General features: G+C 48.2%; 1 protein-coding gene across 3 annotated transcripts in view; it reads right to left on the bottom strand.

Moving 5' to 3' along the window:
- Positions 1-24,935, bottom strand: part of LPIN1 (lipin 1) — a 127,244-nt gene that overhangs the window by 90,690 nt on the left and 11,619 nt on the right. For all 3 annotated transcript variants that reach the window (XM_088841197.1, XM_055399102.2, XM_055399103.2), the window contains exon 2: positions 2,329-2,385. In XM_088841197.1, the coding sequence (XP_088697323.1) occupies positions 2,329-2,385 (57 nt within the window). The remainder of the gene's footprint in view (positions 1-2,328; positions 2,386-24,935) is intronic.

Below are 24,935 nucleotides of genomic sequence, written 5' to 3'. Positions count from 1 at the left end.
GCCATGGAAAATGGCAGCCTCAGACCACCTCATGACGGCCAGCCCCCACGGCTACCCACAGGCGGAGCAGCTCACTTACCAGGACATCCTGCCCCTTCTCTCCTCCACAGAGGATGGCTCCCCTCACTCCAGCCTCAACTGCTGCTAACTGCCCGCCCCACTCAGGATTCCTGGCTTCTGATTGGGCCCAGTCCCTGCCAATCCACTTGGAAATAGAACCTGTGTTTTCCCAGCATTCCCAGGGCCAGGTCTTCCTCAGGAGCCTTCTGCATTCACTTAACTGGAGTCTCTGGATTCACGTATGAAGATGTGCTCTGGCTGGCCCTGCATTGGGCCTCCTGGGTCCTCTGCAAATCCTCCTGGTCCACACTCTGACCAGAGTCCCTCCCAGACTAAGCTCTTTGAGAGCAAGACCAAGTGTTACTTTTATTCTATATCCCCAAAACTTAGCACAGGCCACAGTCGAGACAAATGACTATTGAGGCTTTATTCCTTCCTCCCTGTGTGTGCATGCCAAGTCACTTCAGTCATGTCTGACTCTTTGTGACCCTATGGACTATAACCTGCCAGGCTCCTCCATCCATGGGATTTTCCAGGCAAGAATACTGGAGTGGGTTGCCATGCCCTCCTCTAGAGGATCTTCCCAACACAAGGATCAAACCTGCATCTCTTCTGTCTCATGCATTGGCAGGCAGGTTCTTTACCACTAACGCCACCTGGGAAGCTCACTTCCTCCCTAGAGTATTCCAAAAGCCTTTACTTGAGGCCCCTCCACCTGCAGCATATTCTCTCAAGTCTCTTCTCCACAGGAGAGAATCTCAGGTTTAAAATCTACTGGGCAGAGCAAGTTGTAGATCCAGCCAGTCCATTCTAAAGGAGATCAATCCTGGGTGTTCACTGGAAGGACTGATGCTAAAGCTGAAACTCCAATACTTTGGCCACCTCATGCGATGAGTTGACTCACTGGAAAAGACTCTGATGCTGGGAGGGATTGGGGGCAGGAGGAGAAGGGGACAACAGAGAATGAAATGGTTGGATGGCATCACCGACTCGATGGACATGAGTTTGAGTGCACTCCGGGAGTTGGTGATGGACAGGGAGGCCTGGCGTGCTGCGGTTCACGGGGTCGCAAAGAGTCGACATGACTGAGCGACTGAACTGAACTGAACTGAAGCTTAAAGTCTGGTCCAGGGCAACGTGCAGGTGATTTGCAGGTACTGTGAGAAAGGAGCCAGGATGTAGAGGGACCACTGCCAGTTATGCTTCAGCAAAATACGCCTGCCCCCACACTACATACATAGGCTCAACAAGTCAGACTCGTGAGCAGAACGTGGAAGCTGGCGTGGGCATGCGGACAAGAGAGGTGCTGGCCCTCAGGTTGCTGAACATGGGGATGAGGGAGACCCTGAAAGAGCAGAGAGCAAAGTGCTGAGAACAGTCACAGAGACAACGTGAAAGGCAGGGCCAAGGCTTGGGGACCAGGCAGGGGGCAGTGACCAAATGGACCAATAAGTGCAGGAAGAAGAGGCAGAATCTGTAAGAGGACTCTGAGGGGTTCAGCAGCAGCTGCAAGGGCTTTTATTCATGTGATGGACATCTGACCATCTATCAGGGACAAACAAATAGCCTGAACTTGATATGAACCATTTCCCGTTAGCACTAGGGAGCCACCAAATGCTTTTTAATCAGGGAGGTGATAAAATCAGATCTATGACAAGCTCTAGGTCCCTCTATGTCACTGCAAAATGGCATGACTTCATTCTTTTTAATGGCTGAATAATCTTCTGTCGTACATATGTACCATGTCTTCTTTATCTACTCCTCTGCCAATGGACATTTAGATTGCTTCCATGTCTTGGTTATTGTAAATAGTGCTGCAGTGAGCATTGGGGTGCAGGCATCCTATTGGACCCACTCTGCTCAATGTTAAGTGGCAGCCTGGATGGGAGGAGGGTTTGGGGAAATGTATACATGAGTATGTATGGCTGAGTGGCTTTGTTGTACACCTGAACCTATCACAGCATGTTAATCAGCTATACTCTAATATAAAATAGAAAGTTAAAAACAACAAAAATCAGATCTATGCCCGAGGGAGGATGGCTCACAGGCAGAAAAGATTAGAAACTAGCCAAAATGTTCTGGGCTTCATCTGGGGCTCATCAAACCTTTAGAAAGGGCTACAGAGCAACTCTGAAAGCTTTGGGGGAATGGTAGTCCTGGTTTGGGGACTGCGTGTATCCATGGCAATAAGCCAGTTGGTCAAAGAGTATTTTCTCTCATCTGGAAATGTTAAAGTATCATTAGGACATTCATAGCAGCTCAACTCACATTAATGTTTGAAGACCAGACATTTCGAATCCATCCAGGGTCTCTCATTATTGGAATCTGGAAAACAAAAACATTAGAAAATAATTCATGGTGATGCTCTGAAATTACTGGTAGCATTTGCACAACCTCGTGAATGTACTAAAAACTACTGAACTATATGCTTTAATATGGTGAATTTTATGGTATGTGAATTATGTCTCAATAAAAAAAGAAACTGAGGACTTCCCTGGTGGTCTCATGGCTAAGACTCCACGCTCCCAACATAGGGGGCCCAGGTTCGATCCCCAGTCAGGGAACTAGATCCCACATGCTGCAACTAAGACCTGGCACAGCCAAATAAATATTTTTTTAAATAAATAAACAAAAATAAAAAAGGAAATTGAATAAGAAGAAGGATGTGGTGAGGTTTTTTTCCCGTGTGCTCAGTTAGAGAGTGGGGTGGTGAGGTTTTTTTCCCGTGTGCTCAGTTAGAGAGTGGGGTTTGATAAGAAAGGACACAACGTGAGGTCATAAATCTCTCTCTTTCCTTCATCATCTTCGCCCCCCCAAAGCACGCATACCTACTGGGGAAACTTCAGGAGATAAGGCAGCATGGAGAAATGACAGGATGTGGAATCTGAAGACACACTTTCATGGGCTTCCTCTACTATGTCTTGGCTATAGGGCTGCACAGGGCTAGTTCTCTTATCTGTAAAATGGATGTAACGATAACCTCAGAATGGACAGATGTGTTGTGAGCATTAACGGAGTCCATTCAGGCGAAGGGGCACAGCCTCACACACAGATGAGCTGCTGAGACTGTTGGTGTGAAATTATCCAAGCAAGTAGGACCCGCACTATCTGCTTTTCCCACAGGGACCCCAGTTAGAGCTCCCAGCCTAAGGGGCATGTTGAGTTTTCACGGGCCTCAAATTATCCCCTAAGTTGTACTTAAAAACACCTGTGTTCTGAATTCAATTACAGCAGTCCAGAGTCAACACCCTTGAAGGCCTTCACTCCCGTTCCCCTCATCCTGTCACCACCCTGCCTACTACTCATCTGAGGCACTTCGCTTTCCCGCTTGCATTGTTGATCATTAATGGTGTTGCTTCACCTCCTGGTTTATTGAGTTTCTCTCAGGGGCCAAGTACTTTGCTAGGTAGTGGGAACACAAAGACAAGTAAAACATAAATCTTGTCCTTTGAGTCATTCATGATCCGTGGACTGTGTTAGTCACTCAGTCGTGTCTGACTCTTTGCGACCCCAGGAACTGTAGCCCGCCAGGGTTCTCTGTCATGGGATTCTCCAAGCAAGAATACTGGAGTGGATTGCCATTCCCTTCTCCAGAGGAACTTCCCAACCCAGGGATCAAACCTTGGTCTCCTGCCTTGCAGGCAGATTCTTTACCGTAAGTTAATGATAGCTACACGGAAGTCTGTCATTCATGATCTAGTAGGGCTGATTGGGCAGGAAGATGTGTAGAAAAGGTTTCCATGGCCGGGGCCACCATCGAGACACAGCTGGGGTCGGGTGGGAGGACAGATTGGGGCTGGGGGAGGGAGCCAACAGTTTGCCTGTGGGATACATCAGGATGGCTCCGTGCCGTCCTCAGAAGAGGACATCTCAGTTGCTTCTGAAGGGTGAGTGGGGCTCTCAGAGGAGAGAGGAGGGGGAGAGTCTATCCCAAGCAAAGAAGGCGTGTTCAGGGAAACAGAGGCAGCACACATATGTTTGGGGAGCAGCCAGGAGCGCTCATGACTGGAGAACGTTCCATCGTGTGCAAGAGACACGGAGGGGCCTGGGATGGTCTGTGGTCAGGAGACATGGATAGACTGGAGCTATTTTAAAAAAATTGTTATGCCCCCGCCCCAAACCAAATTTTTTGCAGAAGCCTGTATATAAGTAGAAGGGGAACACTATGGTCATTTCAGGGAAGAGGACTGGAGTCCCCAGTCTTGGCTTCAGAACCCTGGCTTCAGAGAACATGGGGTTTGTTTTTGTTTTTTTGGCCATACCATACAGCATGTAGGACCTTAGTTCCCTCACTAGGGATCGAACCTGTGCCACATTGCACTGGAAGTGAGGAGTCCCAACCACTGAGCCATTAGGGAAGTCCCCAGAGAACACAGTTTGAGAACAATCCTGTACACAAGCGGGGACAGCAAGAGGCAGGATGGTCAGACCTGTGTTTCACGTAATTGCTCTGACATGTGTATGTTGGAGGCAAAGAAGCACATTTAAAGGGTTTGTGTGTGTGTGTGACTGAGCCACATGGTTTGCAGGATCTTAGGTCCCAGCCAGAGACTGAACCCACACCCTCGGCAGTGAGGTCTTCCCAGGTGGCTCAGTGGTAAAGAACCTGCCTGCTAATGCAGTACACGCAGGAGATGTGAATTCGATCCCTGAGTCAAGAAGATCCACTGGAGGAGCAAATAGCAACCTGTTCCAGTGTTGTTGCCAGGATAATCCCATGGACAGAAGAGCCTGGTGGGCTACAGTCCATGGGGTTGCAAAGAGTCAGACATGATTGAGCGATCGAGCATGCACACACACCTCAGCAGTGAAAGCTTAGAGTCCTAATAACCACTGGACCACCAGGGAATTTCTGGGGCTTTTGTTTGTTTGTTTGATTTTTAAGATGATTCTAGCAAAAGGTGGCCAGGGTGTGAAGGCAGGTGGTGACGGGTGGGGGGTGAAGAGAAAGGGGCAGCTGTGAGTCCTGCCTATGGGAGAGGGCCCCAGACTTGGTGAGATACTCAGACTGGTCAGGTGAGTGAAGAGGGAGGTTCTCTGGATGACAGAACTTTCTGGGTGACCTGGGTGGCCTGAGTGACCAGGTAGATGACATTGTCATTAACTAAGTGAGGGAAACTGGAAGGAAAATTTGGAGAGGACTACTTGAGTATTCTGGAACACCTGGAATAAAAAGGACAGAGCTTTCTCTAAGAGAGAAACTGGGAAGAATGCAGACCCTGGCTGGGAAAGTGGGGCGAGGCAGCTGGTGTTTTCATCTATAAATTGCTTAATATAGTAACCGTTTCAGTCCTGGTTTCAACCGATCAATGCATTTGAAATGCTTCTTGAAATCCAGCTACCACCTCCACTTCATCTTCTGTGGATTATTATAGCACGTGGCAAAAACCATACCCCTTGGATTCAGATGTTCTATGCCATCCAACTCAGATTCTTCAAGGGCACAAACACAGTCACATGCCCACCAGCGCCAGCCAGGTACAATAGTTGCACTGATTTTACACTCACGAGGTAGGTTAGGAAGGCTGGCAGCAGTTTAAATTCACACTGCTTGGATTTGGTCCCGACTATAAAGGAAGTTTCAAGTTAGATACCAGATATATATTTTTACTGCCATGAGAGCAATGATTCCGATCCCCCAAGAGTTTCGTTTGATTTCAAAGATTAAATATATATACAAGAACACCAAAAATGGTGAACCCATGTATTTCAACAATAGTTTATCTCAAAGCTAAGAAGAAAATTATCTCATTCCACCCCCACAGCTATTTGTTGTCATTCAAAATTCTAACACAAAATTTGAAGCCCAACCTATGGACCCTGGGCACCAAGCAGTTAGCAACCATGGAGGATGCCAAAAATGAACTTGGGTTTGAACCCCCATTCTCCCACTAAGAACTATATCGCCTTTAGGGAGGAATTTAACCTTCCTAAGCCCCAATCTTCTCGTCTGTAAAAAGAAGCGAACTGTAAGAGAACAATAAAATAGTTCTGGAGCTGATGTAAGAATGAAAAGAGATAACACTGTATAAAACAGTAACGCACAAATGTTAGCTGCTAATCCTGGATGATGATCATAATGTGGGAGGCTGGATGTCAGGAGCAGGCAAATGTCTTCTGAACAGCTGGTTTGCTTCCCCCTTATTCACACCATGAAGTGTGTGATTGCTCAGGTCCTTCCTTAGTATTGGGGGCCAGAGCCACACTTCCACTTCCACTCTTCTCCTTGTAAATGAGCCAAACGCTATCACATTCACATTTGTGTTAGCCTCATTCTTGGCTCTATTTTTTTTTTTGCCTCTACCTCCTTTTCCCTTTTCTTTCTCACTTAATTTAAATGTATGTAACCACTATGGACTGACTGTTCGTGTCCACCCTCACCCTGTTTAAAATTCAAATTCGAAGCCCTAATCCCCAGTAGGATGTTACGTGGAGGGAGGGCTTTGACAGGTAACAAGGTCTTAAGGGTGGAGCCCTTGCAATGGAATTAGTGCCCTTAAAAAGAGACAGGACAGAAATGAGCTCTCTCTGCCCTGTAAGGGTACATCAGGAAGGTTGCCATCTACAAGCCAGGGGAGGGCTTCCACTGAACCAAACTCTGCTGGCACCTAAACCTTGGACTTCAGCCTCCAGAACTATGAGACTTAAACTTCTGTTGTTTAAGCCACCCAGTCTGTGGTATTTTTGCAACAACAGCCTGAGCTAATCAAGACAGAAATTCTGTTATGTTTTAAACCATCTTTTATCCTTTGATATATACAGTAATAGATACGAAAAGACAGGCAGAGAGCTAGACAGCTATAGAACATGGGAAAATGGTTTGGAGAATGGACATAGTAAATATAGACCGAATAATAGATAGGAGATAGACATGTTTCTACTCTTTTCCTTTATGCTGTGTTGATTTGCTGCTCACTTGACTACATTAATCGTTATATTGTAGAGAGCACCTGAAATAGAAACCAAAGGGCAGAATTACACTAAGTGATTCCCAAGGGCTCTTTATCTCCAAAATTCTATAAGCTTAAATGCACGTGCCTGCCCACATCATGATTCCAATGCCATGACGCCTGTCTTCCGCAGTTCAGCCCCCTCTGTCAGCAGGACTCAAAATAAGGGAAGAGGGTAGAGAAGGGTTTGTCCTGGTGGGAGGGCATGGGTGCAGACAAGGACACTATAGGCAGGGCTGGAATGGGACCCAGTTAGCCTCTAACCTGGATCCCCCAGGTTCCTTAGAAGAGTGTAGAAATGGAAATAAGATCTGTAGTCAAGAGAACTGGATCTAAGCCCTGGTTATAATACTTAACTAATGCTTCGTCCTAGGTAGGTCACTTCATGTCTCAGAAATTCAGTTTCTTCAACTACAACACAAGATTAATAACACTTCCTCCATCTTCAAAGCTTTCGAGGGCAGGGCAGGTGCCTCTGAGATTTCATGTCTCTGACCCATTCTCTGAGTTCATGGGATTACACCAGGCCCACCAGGATAATCCAGGATAATCTCCCTATTTTAAGGTCAGTGATGAGTAATCTTAATTCCATCTGCAACCTTAATTCTTTTCTGCCATGTAATTAACATATTCACAGTTTCTGGGGATCAGGACATGGACACCTTTGGGGGAGGGGTCACTATTCTGCCTCCTAATGGGTCTGCCCCCCGTTTCCTCCTGCTGCTCTATAGTTCATTTTCCGTGCTGTAGCCAAGGGGAGCTTCTTGAACACAATCTGTTCATTTAACATCCATGAGTAAAATCATTCAAGTCAATATATAAAATGTATCAAGTGGTAAAGAATCTGCCTACCAATGCAGGAGACCCAGGCAAGAGACTCAGATTCCATCCCTGGGTTGAGAAGATCCCCTGGGGAAGGAAATGGCAACTCACTCCAGTATTCTTGCCCAGGAAAGAAAGAGGAGCCTGATGGGCTACAGTCCATGGGGTCACAAAAGAGTCAGACACGAATGAGCACATACAATTTTTAAACTCTTTCTTAACATGATGAACGAAGTTTCTACCCACCTGTCCAGTCTCACCTCCCACCCGCATCCTTCAGTCTCTGACCCACTCACACTGGGCTTTCCCATCTCTCCTATTCAATAGATTCCATCCAGCTGCAGGGCCTGGGCATATGCTGTTTCCTCTGCCCAAGACACATTTCATCTGGTGAGCCGCTACGGATCCCCCAGACCACACCAAGTGTCATCTCAGAGAAATGGTTCCTGGCCTCAACAGCGGTTCCATCCTGACTGCACTCCCAGATCGATCACCCGCTGATGGCACCCTCATCTTTGCTTTCCAGCACTTAGCACGGTTGGCAAAGTTACAACCGTTGGTGTCATTCTCCAGCTCAAGACATCCATCAGGGACAGTACCTGTGGTTCTCACCACGGCATCCGCTGAAAGGCGGTCAATAGACAGGTGTTGAACGCAAGAGAAGAAGTGTCACTTTTTCAATATACAGAGGACACTGGAGCTCAGAAGGTCAAGGAACGTGGCCAAGGTCACACAGCTAGCAAGCAGGGGTTGGTGAGCTGGGATTTCACCTGAGAGCTCCAACATCACTCCATTTGCATTGCAGACAACTGATACGGGAGTGGGGCTGCTGCTGCTGCTGCTAAGTCACTTTGGTCGTATCCGACTCTGTGCGACCCCATAGACGGCAGCCCATCAGGCTCTCCCATCCCTGGGATTCTCCAGGAAAGAACACTGGAGTGGGTTGCCATTTTCTTCTCCAATGCAGGAAAGTGAAAAGTGAAAGTGAAGTCGCTCAGTCATGTCAGACTCTTAGCAACCCCATGGACTGCAGCCTACCAGGCTCCTCCGTCCATGGGATATTCCAGGCAAGAGTACTGGAGTGGGGTGCCATTGCCTTCTCCAAGTGGGGCTGAGGACGGTTTGATTTTCATGATCTTAAGGGAAGAGGAAGGCGGTGCTGGTCCTGTAACTGCTTGAGATGTAACTTCCAGGACAGAAACCTCCACTGAAAGGAGTGACCCCAGCACAGACTCTTATCTTAGTCTCCTAAGGTAAAAGTGCACAGCCCTCACAGCTGCCACTGTTTCAGGCCCAGATGTAATCGCAGTGGTGTGCTTAATAGGGGAAGCGTGTGTGTGTGTGTGACTGATTACAGATGGCCTCAAATTCTTTGCTGCCCTTGACAAGTGAAGTCTAGTAGCCCTCCCCTTGAATCTGAGCGAGACTCCTTATTCATTTCATGTGATAATTTTTGTTATTTTTGTTTGTAATGTTTCGGATTGCAAGGCAATAGGTAATATAGTGTATGTAAAATACCCTTTGTCTATTATTTAGTACTGGTATTTTGATTTGTACAGTCATAATTTGTTTCAATGATTTCATTTTAACATCCTCCACTGATGTATATTAATAATATAAGTTCAGATTTAAAGAATGATGGGAAAGTGGTGCATGGAATACTTTTGCAAGTAGTGGGAATTCAGTATGTTTTGAAAATAGTAATTTACTAATTCAATGGACATGAATTTGAGCCAACTCCAGGAGATAGTGAAGGATAGGGAAGCCTGGTGTGCTGCAGTCCAAGGGGCTGCAAAGAGTTGGACACGACTTAGTGGCTACATAACAACAAAATTTAACTTTTGGGGTGTAAGGAAATGGGTTTTATCAAAGTCCGTTGTGGGCAATGGTAATACTGGCATTATTACCTGGTAATACTGGCGCAAAACATTAACTCCACACCTGATTAACAGTGAGATGAGTATGTTTAAGAAAAATTTTTAAAAACATCTGAGCAAGCCTGACAGACTTGCTTGCTCAGTAATGTGGAGGACAAGTGACATCCTTCAACTCCTGAGGTCATAAAAATCCTTCCTGCACCCCCTCCACCTTTTGTGATGCTCTTTGTGGGAGATGCCAGCTACGATGTAAGAGGCTTGACTACCCTGAGATGTCCCATCCAAGAGGCCCTGTAGGCCCTCCTGGCCACAGTCCCGACTTGGCCCCACCTTCCAGCCAACCCCACTGAGCTATCAGACACGTGAGAGAAGCCAGTGTGGTCCTTCCAGGCCAGCCTGTCCAGCAGTCAATTTCACCGAGTCATCATGTGAGGAGGTGAAGCATCACCCAGCCAAGTCCTGCCCGAATCCTGACCCATGAAATCACAAGCTGTAATGAGACAGTCGTTGGATGAAGGCACTACATTGTGAAGCATTTTGCTTTGGAGGGATAAATAGCCAGGACAGAGGATGTGTGTCAGGGGGAGGGGTCTGGGTTGTGTTTCCCTGTTTGTTTATACACAAAACTACATCCTCACATCGTTTTCTGGTGGACAGTGATGGTGCTTATTTCTGCAAACATGTCTATGTTTTGCTTGCATCCCTTGGACTGCAAGGAGATCCAACCAGTCCATCCTAAAGGAAATCAGTCCTGAATGTTCATTGGAAGGACTGATGTTGAAGCTGAAACTCCAATACTTTGGCCGCCTGATGCGAAGAACTGACTCATTGGAAAAGACCCTGATGCTGGGAGAGATTGAGGGCAGGAGGAGAAGGGGACGACAGAGGATGAGATGGCTGGACGGCATCACCAACACAATGGACATGAGTTTGAGCGAACTCCGGGAGTTGGTGATGGACAGGGAGGCCTGGCGTGCTGCAGGCCATGATGTCCAAAGAGCCGGACACGACTGAGCGACTGAACTGAACTGAACCCAGCCTGTGCTTCTGTGTGTTTACCTGTGTGTCTTCTTATTTTCTGTGTCTTCATGTGTGTATTTGTGGCAAAATGATGAGGATAACTCTCTCATGTGGAGTCCAGTCCCAGTGTATATACACCTGCTTGCCTATGTTTGAGAAGGGCCCACACAGACCTATCAACATACACACATGTGCGTCTATACAAGGATAAGGTTTGACGGGGAAGAAGGAGATAACTTCTAATTAGCTGGTTCTGATAGGGAACTCATTCAATACAGGCAACTATAGAGCACCCACTGTTTGCCATGCACTGTGCCAGGAGCCAGCGATTCAGAGAGAAGCAAGACTTGGTAAAAAGCCTGGGGCAATGCCAGGAGTCTAGGGACCTGGAGAGGATCAGGCCAAGCTGAGAGCCCAGGGCTGTCAAGACAGTGACTCTGGGCTCCTGGGGCACCTGAAGCCCAGTAAGAGTGCTCAATCCAAGCCCATGAGAGGGCAGCTCAGAGCCGAGCCACCCCCACTCCACCCTGCACACATGACAGTCTTCCCCAAGGACTTCTCCTGGGTTGGTAGGAAAGTGAAAAGTGAAAGTTGCTTAATCGTGTCCGACTCTCTGTGAACCCGTGGACTGTAGCCAGCCAGGCTCCTCTGTCCGAGGAATTCTCCAGACAAGAATACTGCAGTGGGTTGTCATTCCCTTCTCCAGGGGATCCTCCCAACCCAGAGACAGAACCTGGGTCTCCTGCGTTGCAGACAGATACTTTACTGTCTGAGCCACCAGGGAAGCCCATGCAAAAACCAGTTCTGAGGTGGGGCAGATAAATCTGGAAACATCAGATAAAACAGAGATAGAGATTTATTCCAGCCTAGCTTCTTAGCACTCTTACTACCTCATTGAATGCTGTCCGTCTCCTAAAGGGAATATAAAATGCAGCATTTCCCCAAACCACACAATCTTGAAATCCCTTTTCACTGAGCAGATAATGATACCTGTGTGTTCAGTAACTCATTCAGGGGATATCCTGGGGCAGAAATAACAGGTGTGGTCTCCAACCCCAGGGGCCAGTCAACCACATTTCCCATCTCCACCGTCCCCCGGGGAAGGCAAGGCAGCAATGCAAGTCTGAATGGGGAGACTAGTGGAAGGAGCCACAGGAAGTCTGGGACAGAGGAAGTGAAGTGAAAGTCGCTCAGTCGTGTCTGACTCTTTGCGACCCCATAAACTATACAGTCCATGGAATTCTCCAGGCCAGAATACTGGAGTGGGCAGCTTTTCCCTTCTCCAGGGGATCTTCCCAACCCAAGGATCAAACCCAGGTCTCCCACATTGCAGGCGGATTCTTTACCAGCTGCGCCACAAGGGAAGCCCGGGACAGAGGGAGGGAGGGTGGTAAAAATGAATGAAAACAGAACTTGTCTGTCTGTCTGTGCTATGGCGACGAGGTACGAGACCGAACCAGGGAAATTATACAAAATAGTTGAGAAACAGTTTTAGTACAGCCACTGCCCAAACCAAAGAGACTCCCAACCAACCAGAAGGGACACATCAGCCTTGGATACACCGATTAGCATTTCAAGTAGTTTTTTACAGGTGATTAAAACAGATTCTAGAATCCGACCAGCTCAAATCCTAGATCCATCACAGACTATCTGTGTGACCTTGATGTAGTCCCTTAATTTTTCTGTGCTTCAACTTTTTCACCTGTAAAATGGGGATAAAGCTACATTGTTATGATGAGGATTGAATGCAAATGAACTTAAAGCACTTAGCCCCAAAACAGCTTCATAGCATACATTCAATAAATGTCATATTATTATGATGGTAACCAGTATGTGTAATTTAATGACAGAATTAAGCTCCGGTGAAGCTTCTCACTGGTGCTGAGAGTCCACTGTGCATGTCCCCTCTGCCAGGGGATGTGAACAAGCTTGAATGCTGTTGGCTGCTGCTGCTAAGTCACTTCAGTCGTGACCAACTCTGTGCAACCCCATAGACGGCAGTCCACAAGGCTCCTCTGTCCGCAGGATTCTCTAGGCAAGAACACTGGAGTGGGTTGCCATTTCCTTCTCCAGAAGAGTGCTATTGTAGTTCAGAGCAGAGAAACCAGCAAGCCAAGCTTAGTCACGTCTGGTCACTAATTATTTCCTCCCTGCCCTGCCCTGTCTAGGTGCTGAGTTCATCATCAGGACAATTGCAAAGGTGACTAAGCCTTGAGTGCTTGTGTGATTCAGAGATTAGAGTTGACTCATAACACACACCTACTGCGTGTCCCGTGCTGCACCAGGTGCTTCCTACATTCAAATTCTCATCATTCCTCTCTAAGTGTTGTGGGTATCACCATCCTGGTTTTTATTGAAGCCAAATTTCAGAATGGTTGAGTGATTTTCCCAGGGCCACACAGCCGGCAGGCTCTTTCTACCCCAGACCATTCTGTCCGACTGACCCCCTACCTACTCACCCTCCATCTGTTTTGTGCTGCCTGACCCAGCTCCTGCAGGTACAATCAATCATTTCCACGTCAGCATTTCCCTGGCACCTTGTTCTTAACAGCACACCTCTCAACTTGCCTTGCCTGCCTGTCCCCCACTGGACTGGGAGCTCCCCAAGACCAGCCACCAGCTTACTCTTCTTTCTGTTTAGAGCCCAGTACATGTGGCCACTCGATGACCATTCTGTTGGATGTCTGAATGAATGAGTGAATGATGTAGCCGCAGGTGTGGTCAGCTGGCACACAGACCATACTTATATTAATAGCACTAATAGTTTCTCAACACATTAGAGAGCAATTCCTCAAAGGCTTTACATTTCATATGTAATATAAAATTTCATATGCTCTGACCCATGGCCATGGGGAAAAGTGTGGAACTTCAGTTTCTATGTTCTCTCTGTTTTATCATCTTTCTCCTGAACATCCTCCAGCGACTCAGACCCCTTACGTCACGGAGGTGGTGGAGTGAGAGGTGACATCTGACCCTGGCAGGGTTTCCCCAAAGGACTGGAAACCGCACGGCCCATGAAGTCAAATGTTAGTTCTCCCAAAGCGGAGCACAAGTCAACTTATAACACACTTTATTCTTTTCCACTACAAATCATGACTTGGCCTCAGCAAGCAAGTGCCCCTTAGAAAGGTTTTACGTAGATATACTTTTTTAAAGAGACACAATAATACAGTCCTGCCAGTTCAAATATTTGTCTGAGTTAATAAGCTCATCTTTTAAGGTAGAAACAGCCTTTAGAGAGAACAAACAGAGCAAACCCACAGTGTCCACAGATTAAATACACTCAGCAGATTCAGTTGCTCTGTGAGAAAAACAGTTTATGATGGGAGGGTGGGAATGGTGGAGAGTAAGGTTGGAAGGAGTGTTTGGGGAGAAAGAATCAGAAGCTGATCCACCAGTTCAAAAGTGAGCGGGTTTCTGGGCAGAAACAACCACCAAGAAGGTGAAGCAACTGCTGCCTCTGAAGACATTAGATCCACGTGACTCTGTTCTTGCTGTTCTTAGAAGGGGCGGGAGAGGTGCGAGCCAGTCACAGCAGCACTGATTCCGGACACGACTTTTACATAAAGAACCCGGAGAAAGCCTCTTGACCCGGCGTACATCGAGTTCCTTCTATGAAAGCATCTGGTATCCTGAGACCGCTGGCCCCCTGCCAGGCTGGAGTGCGGGCAGCGGACAAGAGAAGGCGACAGCAGAAGAATCAGGACAGGGCAGGACACACTGTGCCCCAAGGACTCCAGCTCTGCCCCCAGCCCCGTCCCAGAGCACCACGCGCTGAACTGGCCCAGAAGACAGACATCCACATCCCTGCACACCTGGGACCTGCAGGGGGCGGTGGGCGGGCTTCCCAGGCGGCGCCTGTGGTAAAGAATCCGCCTGCCAACGCAGGGTACGTTAGAGATGCAGGTTCGATCCCTGGGTCAGGAAGAAACCCTGGAGGAGGGCATGTCAACCCACTCCAGTATTCTTGGCTGGAGAATTCCATAGACAGAGTGGCCTGGCGCATTACAACACATGAGGTCGAAAAGAGTAGGACTGAAGCGACTTAGCACACACGCATGCAGGGAGGCAGGCACTGGATGGAAAGATTGCCTGCTGCTCAGGAGAAACTGACAGCTCAGCTGTTTAAGTGCTGGACACAGTGACGCTCTCTGACCATCCAGCCGCCTACACCCTGGCCAGGACTGCAGGCAAAGCTGGGCAATTCCAGGCTGGGATGTCACTCAAAGCTGAGAGAAGCATGACAACCCTTCCCCTGGGGGTGGACTGGGCCTGGAGAGGGGCTTGCTCCTGGCCTGGGGAGATGGGCAGGAGGGGTGGTAATTGGTGTGGACACAGGAGGGGCTTGGTATCAGGCTCTGCCAGGTGCCCACAGTGAAGAGGCTAATTAGGTGGGAGAGGTTTTTCAGCCACCAAGATGGCCAACCAAGAGCTCCTCCATTCAGCCTGCCTGTGATGGTGGTCTTTCCCTGTCCCCTGGTCAAGCCTCATCACTATCAACAACAAGCAAGAAAGAAACCAGCAGGTCACCAAGGTTCAGTGAATGCCAGCTTCCCAGAGCTGGGAAAACAGGCTGAATTCCTTGGTCGCGATGCGCAGACTCCTCCAGCTGGCCAGGCTTTCAAGCCAAGGCAGCGAGAAGCAGGAGTCAAAGCCTGGTGGGGCCCAGAGTGACCAAGGGCTCTCCTTCCTGCCCCCCAACCCCAGCTCAGCTACCAGCCCCCAGGAGTTGCTGCTGCCCCAGCCTGGAGGGCGGTCAGAGCCCAGGGTTTCCAAAACACGTCTGGGATGTGCAGGGGGCTGGCCTCGGGGCACACTCAGGGAGCCTGGGGTTTGGGGGGCTGCCTGTTTGAATGATGGCTTCACTTTGGAAACAGAGAGGGAATAAGCCAGAGATCCACGGAAGTGGGTGCCTCCTCCTTGGGACCCAAGCGAGGGGACCACGCGCCTACTCTTACAAGATGCAGCCCTGCTCTTGGGAACAAACACCTTCCCCTGGACCAAAGGCTGGGGACCCAGAGACAGGGTTGGGGGAGGGTCCCTGCTCTGAAGGGATCCCTGCCAACCTGGAAAACCATGTAACAGAGAGCATAACAGGATAAGTTCGCCAGGAAGGCCACAGGGGAGCAACAGCCAAACTTAGCCGTGAAGGTGGGTAGGGGTCTCAAGGCTGAGAGGGGGAGGAATCTCCCACAGCAGGGAAAGGGGCACGAAGGCTCCAAGCTCAGAGAAGGGGCTCCTGGTGCCTGCGGCTTGATTCGGGGCCAGAAAGGGGCACCCTTGGGCCACGCCAGGCTGGCAGTGCTGAAGATGAAGCTGGCTTTGCTCCTGATTCTCCCCATCTTGCTGGAAAGCCCAGAGGCTGCACCAGCCTGTGCATCAGGGCTTAGGAAGTCAGCCTGCTGCCCCCACACCAGGGACAGAGAGAAGCCCCTCTTAACACATCATCAGCTTTCCCATCTCCACCGTTGATCCATCCAATCAACAAGGAAACACTCTATCTATTGTTGCCTTGTCTGTTCAGTGCCCAGCAAAGCCCCTCTCTTCCCGGGATTCCCCTGCCAGCTACTGCCCATATCCGGTTCCCTTCCCAGCACACGCCTCTGCTTGTTTTCTTCAGTCTCATTCTTCTTGTCCCTCTCTTAAACCCCTTTAGTTTGATTCCCCCGCCTCCTCCACAATTTCACCAGAACTGTCTTCATCGAGGTCATCAACAGCATCCGGGTTGCTAAATGCAATGCACATTTCTCAGTCCTGAATTATGCTTTTCACCCATCAACAATGTTGGACACCATTTCACTCCCTTGTCCTTGAAACACTTCCTCCTCTGGCCTCCAGGGCACCAAATTCCCTTGGCTGTCCCTCCTGCTCCAATGTTGGCTCTTGTTTTCTGGCAGGTCTCTCTTCTGCCCTCCAGGGACCAGACCGAGCTCCTCTTCTCAAGCTGACTGACTCCCATGGTGACGTCATCCAGTCTCGTGGCTTTAAATACCTACGGTATTCCAAATGTATATCTCCAGCTTCAGTCTCTCTACAGAGTCCAGAATCATATATTCAACTGCCTGCTCGTTATCTCCAATACGAAACCTAACAGCATTCTCCAAGTCAGCACGTGCAGATCTCCACTGACCCCCATACTGCTCTGCCCGCAGCTTTCCTCGTCTCGGTTGATGGTCACAATAGCCTTTCAGGTGCTTGGGCATTCTTCTCTCCTCTCACATCACCATCTGATTCATCAGGAAATCCCAATGGCTCTGTCTTCAGGACGTGTCTGGGATCTGATCACTTCTCACCCCCTTCGCAGCTCTCCCCTTAGTCCAAACCCCCTTATCTATCTTCTCATTCACGACAGTGGCCTCTTATATCGACTTCCTGCTTCTCTGATCCTACCGACTACTCTCCACACCGCAACCCAAGAGGTCAGAAAACATCACTGCTCAGCTCAGACCTTGCAATGGCCAAAACAAAAGCCCAAGTGCTGACAGTGGCCTGGAAAACTCTAAAAGCTCCCTCCTCCACCCCACCCCCACCCTGCCCTTCGCCTCCTGATGCACCACCTCCCTTGCATTTCATTCCAGCCACGCTGGTCTCCTTGCTGGTCCCCAAATGCTCTGTCTTAGGCAACAAAAACAGCAAAGATCCTTACTGGTTATTCTTTCTACCGGGAAAACCTTTTCCTGCAAATAAAGTGACCAACTCTCATCTCCTTCAAGTCTTTGCCGAAATATCACCTTTCCAACAAGCCACTCTTGATTACAGTCTGCCCTCTCAGCTCACAATCTCTGATCCGTGGGCTACTTTTTTTCCATTGCACTTTTAACTCTAACACATCAGATATTGATTATACTTATTGTTTATAGATTGTCCAGTTGTGAACTCCATGAGAGCAAGACTTCATTTTTTATTTGTTTTGTTTTGGTCAGATTTGCTCACTGATGCATCCCAAGTTTCTAGCACAGTTCTTGACATACAAAAGGCTCTTAATAAATATTCTTGAGTGACTGGAACTGAATGAATTATAGCCTCCTGACTGACTTGGACCTTGGTTTTAAGATGCTTTTGATGAGCAGCAAAATCAAACAAATGAGCCATATGATGTCACAGACAATGGACTGTCATGGACATACACAGTTGCTGAAAAAATGATTGGAGAGTGCTACATTGAATCTTTCAGCTGTAATAATCCTTTTTTTTTAAGCAGTAGTAGGGATGCAAATATTCATTATATTATTCTGTGTCACAGATGTATGAAATATTTCCTATTTTAAAACACTAACAGATATTCAGCAAGTTAGCACTGACTATCATGTACTCAGTCCCGTGCTAGGTATTGGGCTGGGGAGCAGATGGGAACCAAAAGAACCCTGGCCCTGCCCTCCAAGAGCTTGAAACATACAGTGAGACAACAGAGCAGCTTCCAGAAGAAAAACACAGTGCGGACAGGACATACGAGGAGGCCAGTCCAGGAGGCATGGGTTGATGAGTGATACCAACACTCAATGGCACAGAAGTTCAGAGGGTACAGAGACGGCTGGTCAGAGGGGCAGGGGACACTCACGAAGACAGGGAGCTGAGCTCAGCTCTGGGGAGCCAAGAGAAGGAGAACCCACAGAGAACAGGTGTTCTCACAGGAAGCCCTGTCCAGTTCAGTTTAGTCGCGACCCCATGGACAGCAGCACGCCAGGCTTCCCTGTCCATCCCCAACTCCCAGAGTTTACCCAAAGTCATGTCCACTGAGTCGGCGATGCCATCCAACCATCTCATCCTCTGTCGTCCCCTTCTCCTCCTGCCTTCAATCTTTCCCAGCATCAGGGTCTTTTCAAATGAGCCAGTTCTTCGCATCAGGTGGCCAAAGGATTGGCGCTTCAGCTTCAGCATCAGTCCTTCCAATGAGTGTCCGAGCCTAGAAATGTCTGTCAACCTCACCATACCTTCCTCATCCATTCACAGCGTCCCCTGTTCTATACAATCCAAAAAGTCTTTTCTGCTTGGAGGATTCTATCATTCTGTGTGCCAAAATGACTGATCTGCTCAATGCTAGGCATTGGGCAAGGGGAAAATTTTTAAATACATTGAACTTGCCTCAAAAATTCACAGTCTAATATGGGAGCTGGGCATTCGTTCCCTTAACAACCTTGAGAAGAAGGTACAATAAAGATGGAGAAACTGAGGCTCAGAGAGGTGCCAAGGACAAAGCACAGACCGGGTCTCCCGGATCTCCCATTCCAGGGACAGGTTCCCAGGTACACCAGAAGCCCCATTCTCTGTGACCTCGTACTCCGATCCGCCTCTGAGTCAGCCAGAGGGCTCGCTCTTGTGAAGAAGTCAGGTTATGACCCAGCAGGTCTGGGGTGGAGTCTGAGTCTGCACTTGTGATTGGTACCCAGGTCTGAGGACCAGCGCACAGCTCTAAACTCAGACAGGCTCACATTTATGTGCCTGGACCACATCTAGATCATTAATCTCTACATCAGTGCTTCCCAAGCTGGGAGTACATCACAGTTACGTGGGCGATTAGTTAATGCCTACAGCTGGATTCCAAAGATATGGGATCTGAAATTTTATAGTCTTTTTTTTTTTTAAACAAGTTGTTCGGGGATTCTGATACACGACCTTTGCCCCGCCTCGTCTTCCTGAGACCCCAGGACCAGCTCTCTGGCTTTTCGATGTCTCTGACTCTCTAGCTCCACCTGCTGGCTCCCCTTTGCCACAGTGACCTCACTGCTGCTGCTGCTGCTACTAAGTCGCTTCAGTCGTGGCCGACTCTGTGCGACCCCATCGACGGCAGCCCACCAGGCTCCTCTGTCCATGGGATTTTCCAGGCAAGAGTACTGGAGTGGGGTGCCATTGCCTTCTCCGAATGACCTCACAGCCTCCTTCAGTTTACAACTGGACACGAGCTTGAGAAAGCTTCTGGGTATTTGAAGTGCACGAGGAAGCTTGCCCCTGACCCAAAGAAGATATCTCCCCGACTCTGGCTGATCTTGATGTCCTAGGTTTCTCAGCTGCAATATAATCCCAAGATCTCAGGGCAGGATCCTGTCTCTGTATCATTGTTATTCTTGTTGTCCAGTCGCTAAGTTGTGTCCGACCCTTTGTGACCCCAAGGACTGCAGCATGTCAGGCTTCCCTGTCCTTCACCATCTCCCAGAGCTTGCTCAAACTCGGGTCCACTGAGTCAGCGATGCCACCAACCATCTCATCCTCTGTCGCCCCCTTCTCCTCCTGCCCTCAATCTCTCTGTATCACGGGGCTTATCAAAGGGTACAGAAGATAGACCTGGTTCAGTTCAGTTCAGTTCAGTCGCTCAGTCATGTCCGACTCTCCGCGACCCCATGAATCACAGCACGCCAGGCCTCCCTGTCCATCACCAACTCCCGGAGTACACTCAAACCCATGTCCACAGAGTCGGTGATGCTATCCAGCCATCTCATTCTCGGTCGTCCCCTTCTCCTCCCGCCCCCAACCTTTCCCAGCATCAGAGTCTTTTCCAGTGAGTCAGTGGCAGTGAAATTTAAACAGAAACTTTGAAGTAAGCATTGCTCTATCTTCTATTTGTATCAAAGGCAAACATCTGGAGAAGAGCATTTTAAATGAGTTTCCTCCTGTGGTTGTCCTCTGGGATACAGAGTGGGTAGCACCAGAGCCCTAAGTGTCTCAGAGGAAAGGAGAGGTGGGATATGGGAGAAGAAAAGGAGGTGGGGGCCCCTGCAGGGCACTGAATGTGTGCTAAGCCCTTTACAAACGCTGTGATTCAGGATCTAAACCTGCTTGCTCATCAGAAATGACTGGAAAAGTCACTCACATTCTTTATTCTAGGCCCCACTCTAACCTATCGAATCAAACTCTCTAGTGGGAGCTTCGCGAAGCTCCCAGGTCATTCTGGTGGGTGGGAAGCATGCATTACATCATTTACCCTCTCACAGCAGCCCATTTTACAGATGAGGCCGTTCAAGTGCAGATGGACTTTCTGAAGTCACAAGGTCAGTAAGTGCCAGAGCCAAAGCAAGGAGAAGGAAGTGGGACCCACTTTTCCAGTGGCATTTTTATAGGAAGTCCTGCTTTTTGTTCAGTTGCTAAGTCGTGTCCGACTCTGTGACCCCATGAACTGTAGCCCTCCGTCCAGTGGGATTTCCCAGGCAAGAATAGTGGAGTGGGTTGTCATTTCCTCCTCCAGGGGATCTTCCCGACCCAGAGATCAAGCCTGAGTCTCCTGCATTGGCAGGCAGGTTCTTTACCACTAGCGCTAAGACTTAAAAAGTCCATTGTGTAACTGATAGAAAAGGCCTCGCCATCAGCAGTTATTAAGTTATTAAGTAACTCTGACTGCTTTGATCTTAGAAAACAGTAAGAGATATTTAAATCTAGAATAAGACCAGGAGTCATTGTACATTGTACTGGTCAGATAAAACTCTAAGAAGGACAGTGACAAACTAGACTCTCTCTGAAGGGTACAAGTGGGTGGCAGCAGAAGCAGAGCAGAAATCACATCTCATCTCACGACAAGGAATAAAGTGAAGAAGTCAAGCATATCTGAAGAAGAACGGATGAAACACGGTCATACATACTGTCTGCATGCCTGGTAAAGAGACACAGACACTAAAAAAGTGTATACAATGTAAACAATAGATAAAATATTATATATAACATTCATAACTATTATAAATCATATATTTATTAACTTTATATATTAATACACAAGCATATTTGATGTTTTTAAACTATGTTCTTGGAGAAGACTCTTGAGAGTCCCTTGGACTGCAAGGAGATCAAACCAGTCAATCCTAAAGGAAATCAGTCCTGAATGTTCACTGGAAGGACTTATGCTGAAGCTGATGCTCCAATACTTTGGACTCCTGATGCAAAGAACTGACTCATTAGAAAAGACCCTGAACCTGGGAAAGATTGAAGGCAGAAGGAGAAGGGGACCACAGAGGATGAGATGGTTGGATGGCATCACCTACTCGATGGACATGAGTTAGAGCAAGCTCCAGGAGTTAGTGATGGACAGGGAAGTCTGGCACAAAGAGTCAGACATGACTAAGCTATTAAACTGAACTGATATTTGTATATATTTTTGTGAGGCTGAACCCCACAGATTGTGAGTCTATATTATTCAGAAACTCTGTGAGTCTGATAACCAGGACTGGGAGTGACAACAAGACTCCCACGAGGCCAGCTGTGAGTGTAAGACTACATTATGTGATAGTCAACAAGGCCCCCGCTCAACTAACATTTGAGAATCCCATACATCGTGAAGTGTTCTCTCATCCAGAAAATTTCCAGGGCAGGACCCATAGAGAACATGTCTCTCCTGCTCCCCGCTGCCACCCCCATGTCATCCTAGGAAGAGGCACCGGTACCAGGGTCAGTAGGAAAACGACTGTCGTTCAAGTGAGATGGTCGCTACTAGAGAAACAAACCTCTAACCCTGAGTTTCAGGGCTGAGCAGAGATGCGCAGCTGGGAGACTGGCTCCCATGAAAGTCAGAGTTCAGTCCTCTGAAAGCTTCCAAAGAAAAATAGGAAGGCGGCACTTCCAGGGGAGAGATTAGATCTTAGAAGCAGGAGACTAGCACAGAAATAATGGTTTCACTGCTGGCTGTGAGACCTCAGCCCAATTAAGTAATGTCTCTCAGCACCTCTGTGTATAAACTGAGGCTAATAATCCATCTACATGGTTCTTCTGACGCTCCAATCCTTTGGCCACCTGAGGCGAACAGCTGACTTACTGGAAAAGACCCTGATGCTGGGAAAGATTGATAGCAGGAGGAGAAGGGGGCGACAGAGGATGGGATGGTTGGATGGCATCACCGACTCAATGGACATGGACTTGGGCAAATTCCAGGAGATACTGAAGGACAGGGAGGCCTGGCATGTTGCAGTCCATAGGGGTCGCAAAGAGGCGGATACAACTTAGCGACTGAACGGCAACAACAATGGTTCTTATTGATGACAAAAAGAAAATGCTTCATCAGGTGCCTAGCATACAGAAAGCACTCAATAAACAACAACAACATTAATAAACCTAGACATTTGTCATTTTGAAAGCACTTTAAATTATCCATAAATTACAAATAACTATGTTTGCAAAAATACTATTCTACGGCCGCTCAGAGTGCAGCCTATAACACTCACTGTTCTTTCTCTTTCCATCTGGTAATATTTCACCCACTGGGCATTGCTAACTGGATAAAACCCAGAAACTTGATCCCATCTTGCTTCACCTTTCACTCTGAAGTGTCCATCAAGGGGCTATTAATAAACTCAGTTTCTGCCCATGTCAGATCAGGGGAAGATATTAGCTATCCCAAGTCCCCATTGCCTTTATCTCGAACTATTTGAAGTTCAAATCACCTCAGATAAAAAATAATTCACTCAATAATTTCAACAAAACTCTCTGATTGTTGGCTAAAACGTTTTATGTATTGATTCAGTTTTCATTTGCCCTTACTTGTAGAAGAGTGTGCCCTGTCCTGGGTCCCCGTGTCACAGCGCCCTCTAGAGGGCATTTCTGGGCCAGGACACCAGACCCTGAATGACAGCAGTTATGATACTCAATATTCTTGGGCTGCCCTGGTGGCTCAGATGGTAAAGATTCCACCTGCAATGTGGGAGACCCGGGTTTGACCACTGGGTTGGGAAGATGACCTGAAGGAGGGCATGGCAACCCACTACAGTACTCTCGCCTGGAGAATCCCATGGACAGAGGAGCCTGGTGGGCTACAGTCCATGGGGTCCTGGTCTAAAATTACATATCCTAACAGCTGATCCAGTGTTTTTCATTAAACATCTATTGATAAAATGGAGTCAGGAGACAGTGGAAAAGGGAATCAGGTGTAGGTTTTAATACCAGCTCTGCTGAAACTACATGAGTGACTCTGGGCCACTGGCTTTCTCTCTGTTAGAGGAGCCTGGAGGGCTACAGTCCATGGGATCACAAAGAGTCGGATGTGACTAAGAACAGCACAGAAAGGGCTGCACTGAAACAGTGTCTGAAGTCCGGAGACTGTCCCTCCATTTTGCTCCCCAAAGAATTCCAGTCTGTGGTTCCCAAATGGTCAATTTGGATGGGCCACAGGAGGCTGCCTCCTCCTTCGGGGGTTCAAACTGTGCTGCATGGAGCCCTGGGTGACTAGGGAGAGAGAGATGGGGGTGGGGGGTGGTTGGGTTGGCAGGAGGTGGTGGGTGTGGGAGCTCAAGAGGGGAGGGTGCCGAGTGTAGCATTTCACACGTCGCCCCATTTTTAGTTCATTTACAAGGAAGAGTCTGCCGACATTGTCACCGATGGCAAGGGTTCTGTATCAGGGATAGCAGGTGCTGCAAACTGTGGTCAGGCGCAGCTCTGGAGACACGGCCGGCACACGGGGCCCCTCTGGGCAGAGTGAAAAAAGAGCACTCTCTGGATGAATGGCTTTCAGGGAGGAGCCCCTTCTTCCTGACCATCCCAGGACCCTCTGCCCCTGAGCCCAGCAAGGTTGGTGAGTGGGGAGCAGGGTGGCTTTCTGCCCTGGGTGACCCCTGGGCCAGCACTCTGGACCACAAACTTACACAGCAGCTCTGCCACACCCTCATTCCACAAAGGCACCTGATAAGGCTTGTAGATAGCTTAGCTCCTCCGAGTGGGCACTCCTGTGCCCACAGCTATGATCAGTAGACAGCCCTATGGGGGAGGGATCATAGCTCCCGAGTGACAGCAGGCCTGCTCAAAGCCACACCATGAGCCTAGAACTGAAACGTCCTTCAAATTCTGTGTTGCTCTCCTACTGAGACAGAGTCTCACTCTCTTCATTCATCTAACAATAAACTCTTCCAAGTTTCAGAGGAATTTGGAATTTACTGTCTCCCCTTGTTGTCCCTGCTGTAAGGGATGTCCATTCTTCAGCCCCTCCCCCTAGACTATAGACCCACTGGCCAGGAATATCACATTTCCATAATATCCTGCTTTCCCATCCATCCTGCTTAAAAAAATAATAATAATAAGGTCTTTTTATTTCAATTTTTTGGTAATTATTTGTTTATATTCTTCAACAATTCCAAAAAGGATCTCAAGTAGCTTAGGGAAAAACTCAAGCAATCAAACTGTTTGCAAATAGATCAAAAGCCATGACATGGAGCAGTATTTATAATGATGGGAGGAAGTAGACAGAATCACTCCTGACATCTAGGCTCAGATAATCCTGCTCTCAGGGACTCAACAGAGCCCA

Source organism: Moschus berezovskii, chromosome 11 (assembly GCF_049115385.1).
Source record: "Moschus berezovskii isolate FMDL1 chromosome 11, NW_MosBer_1.0, whole genome shotgun sequence".
NCBI classification, from domain to species: Eukaryota; Metazoa; Chordata; class Mammalia; order Artiodactyla; family Moschidae; genus Moschus; species Moschus berezovskii.
Note: the sequence above shows the minus strand (reverse complement) of the source record. Positions and strands in the feature narration are given on the sequence as shown.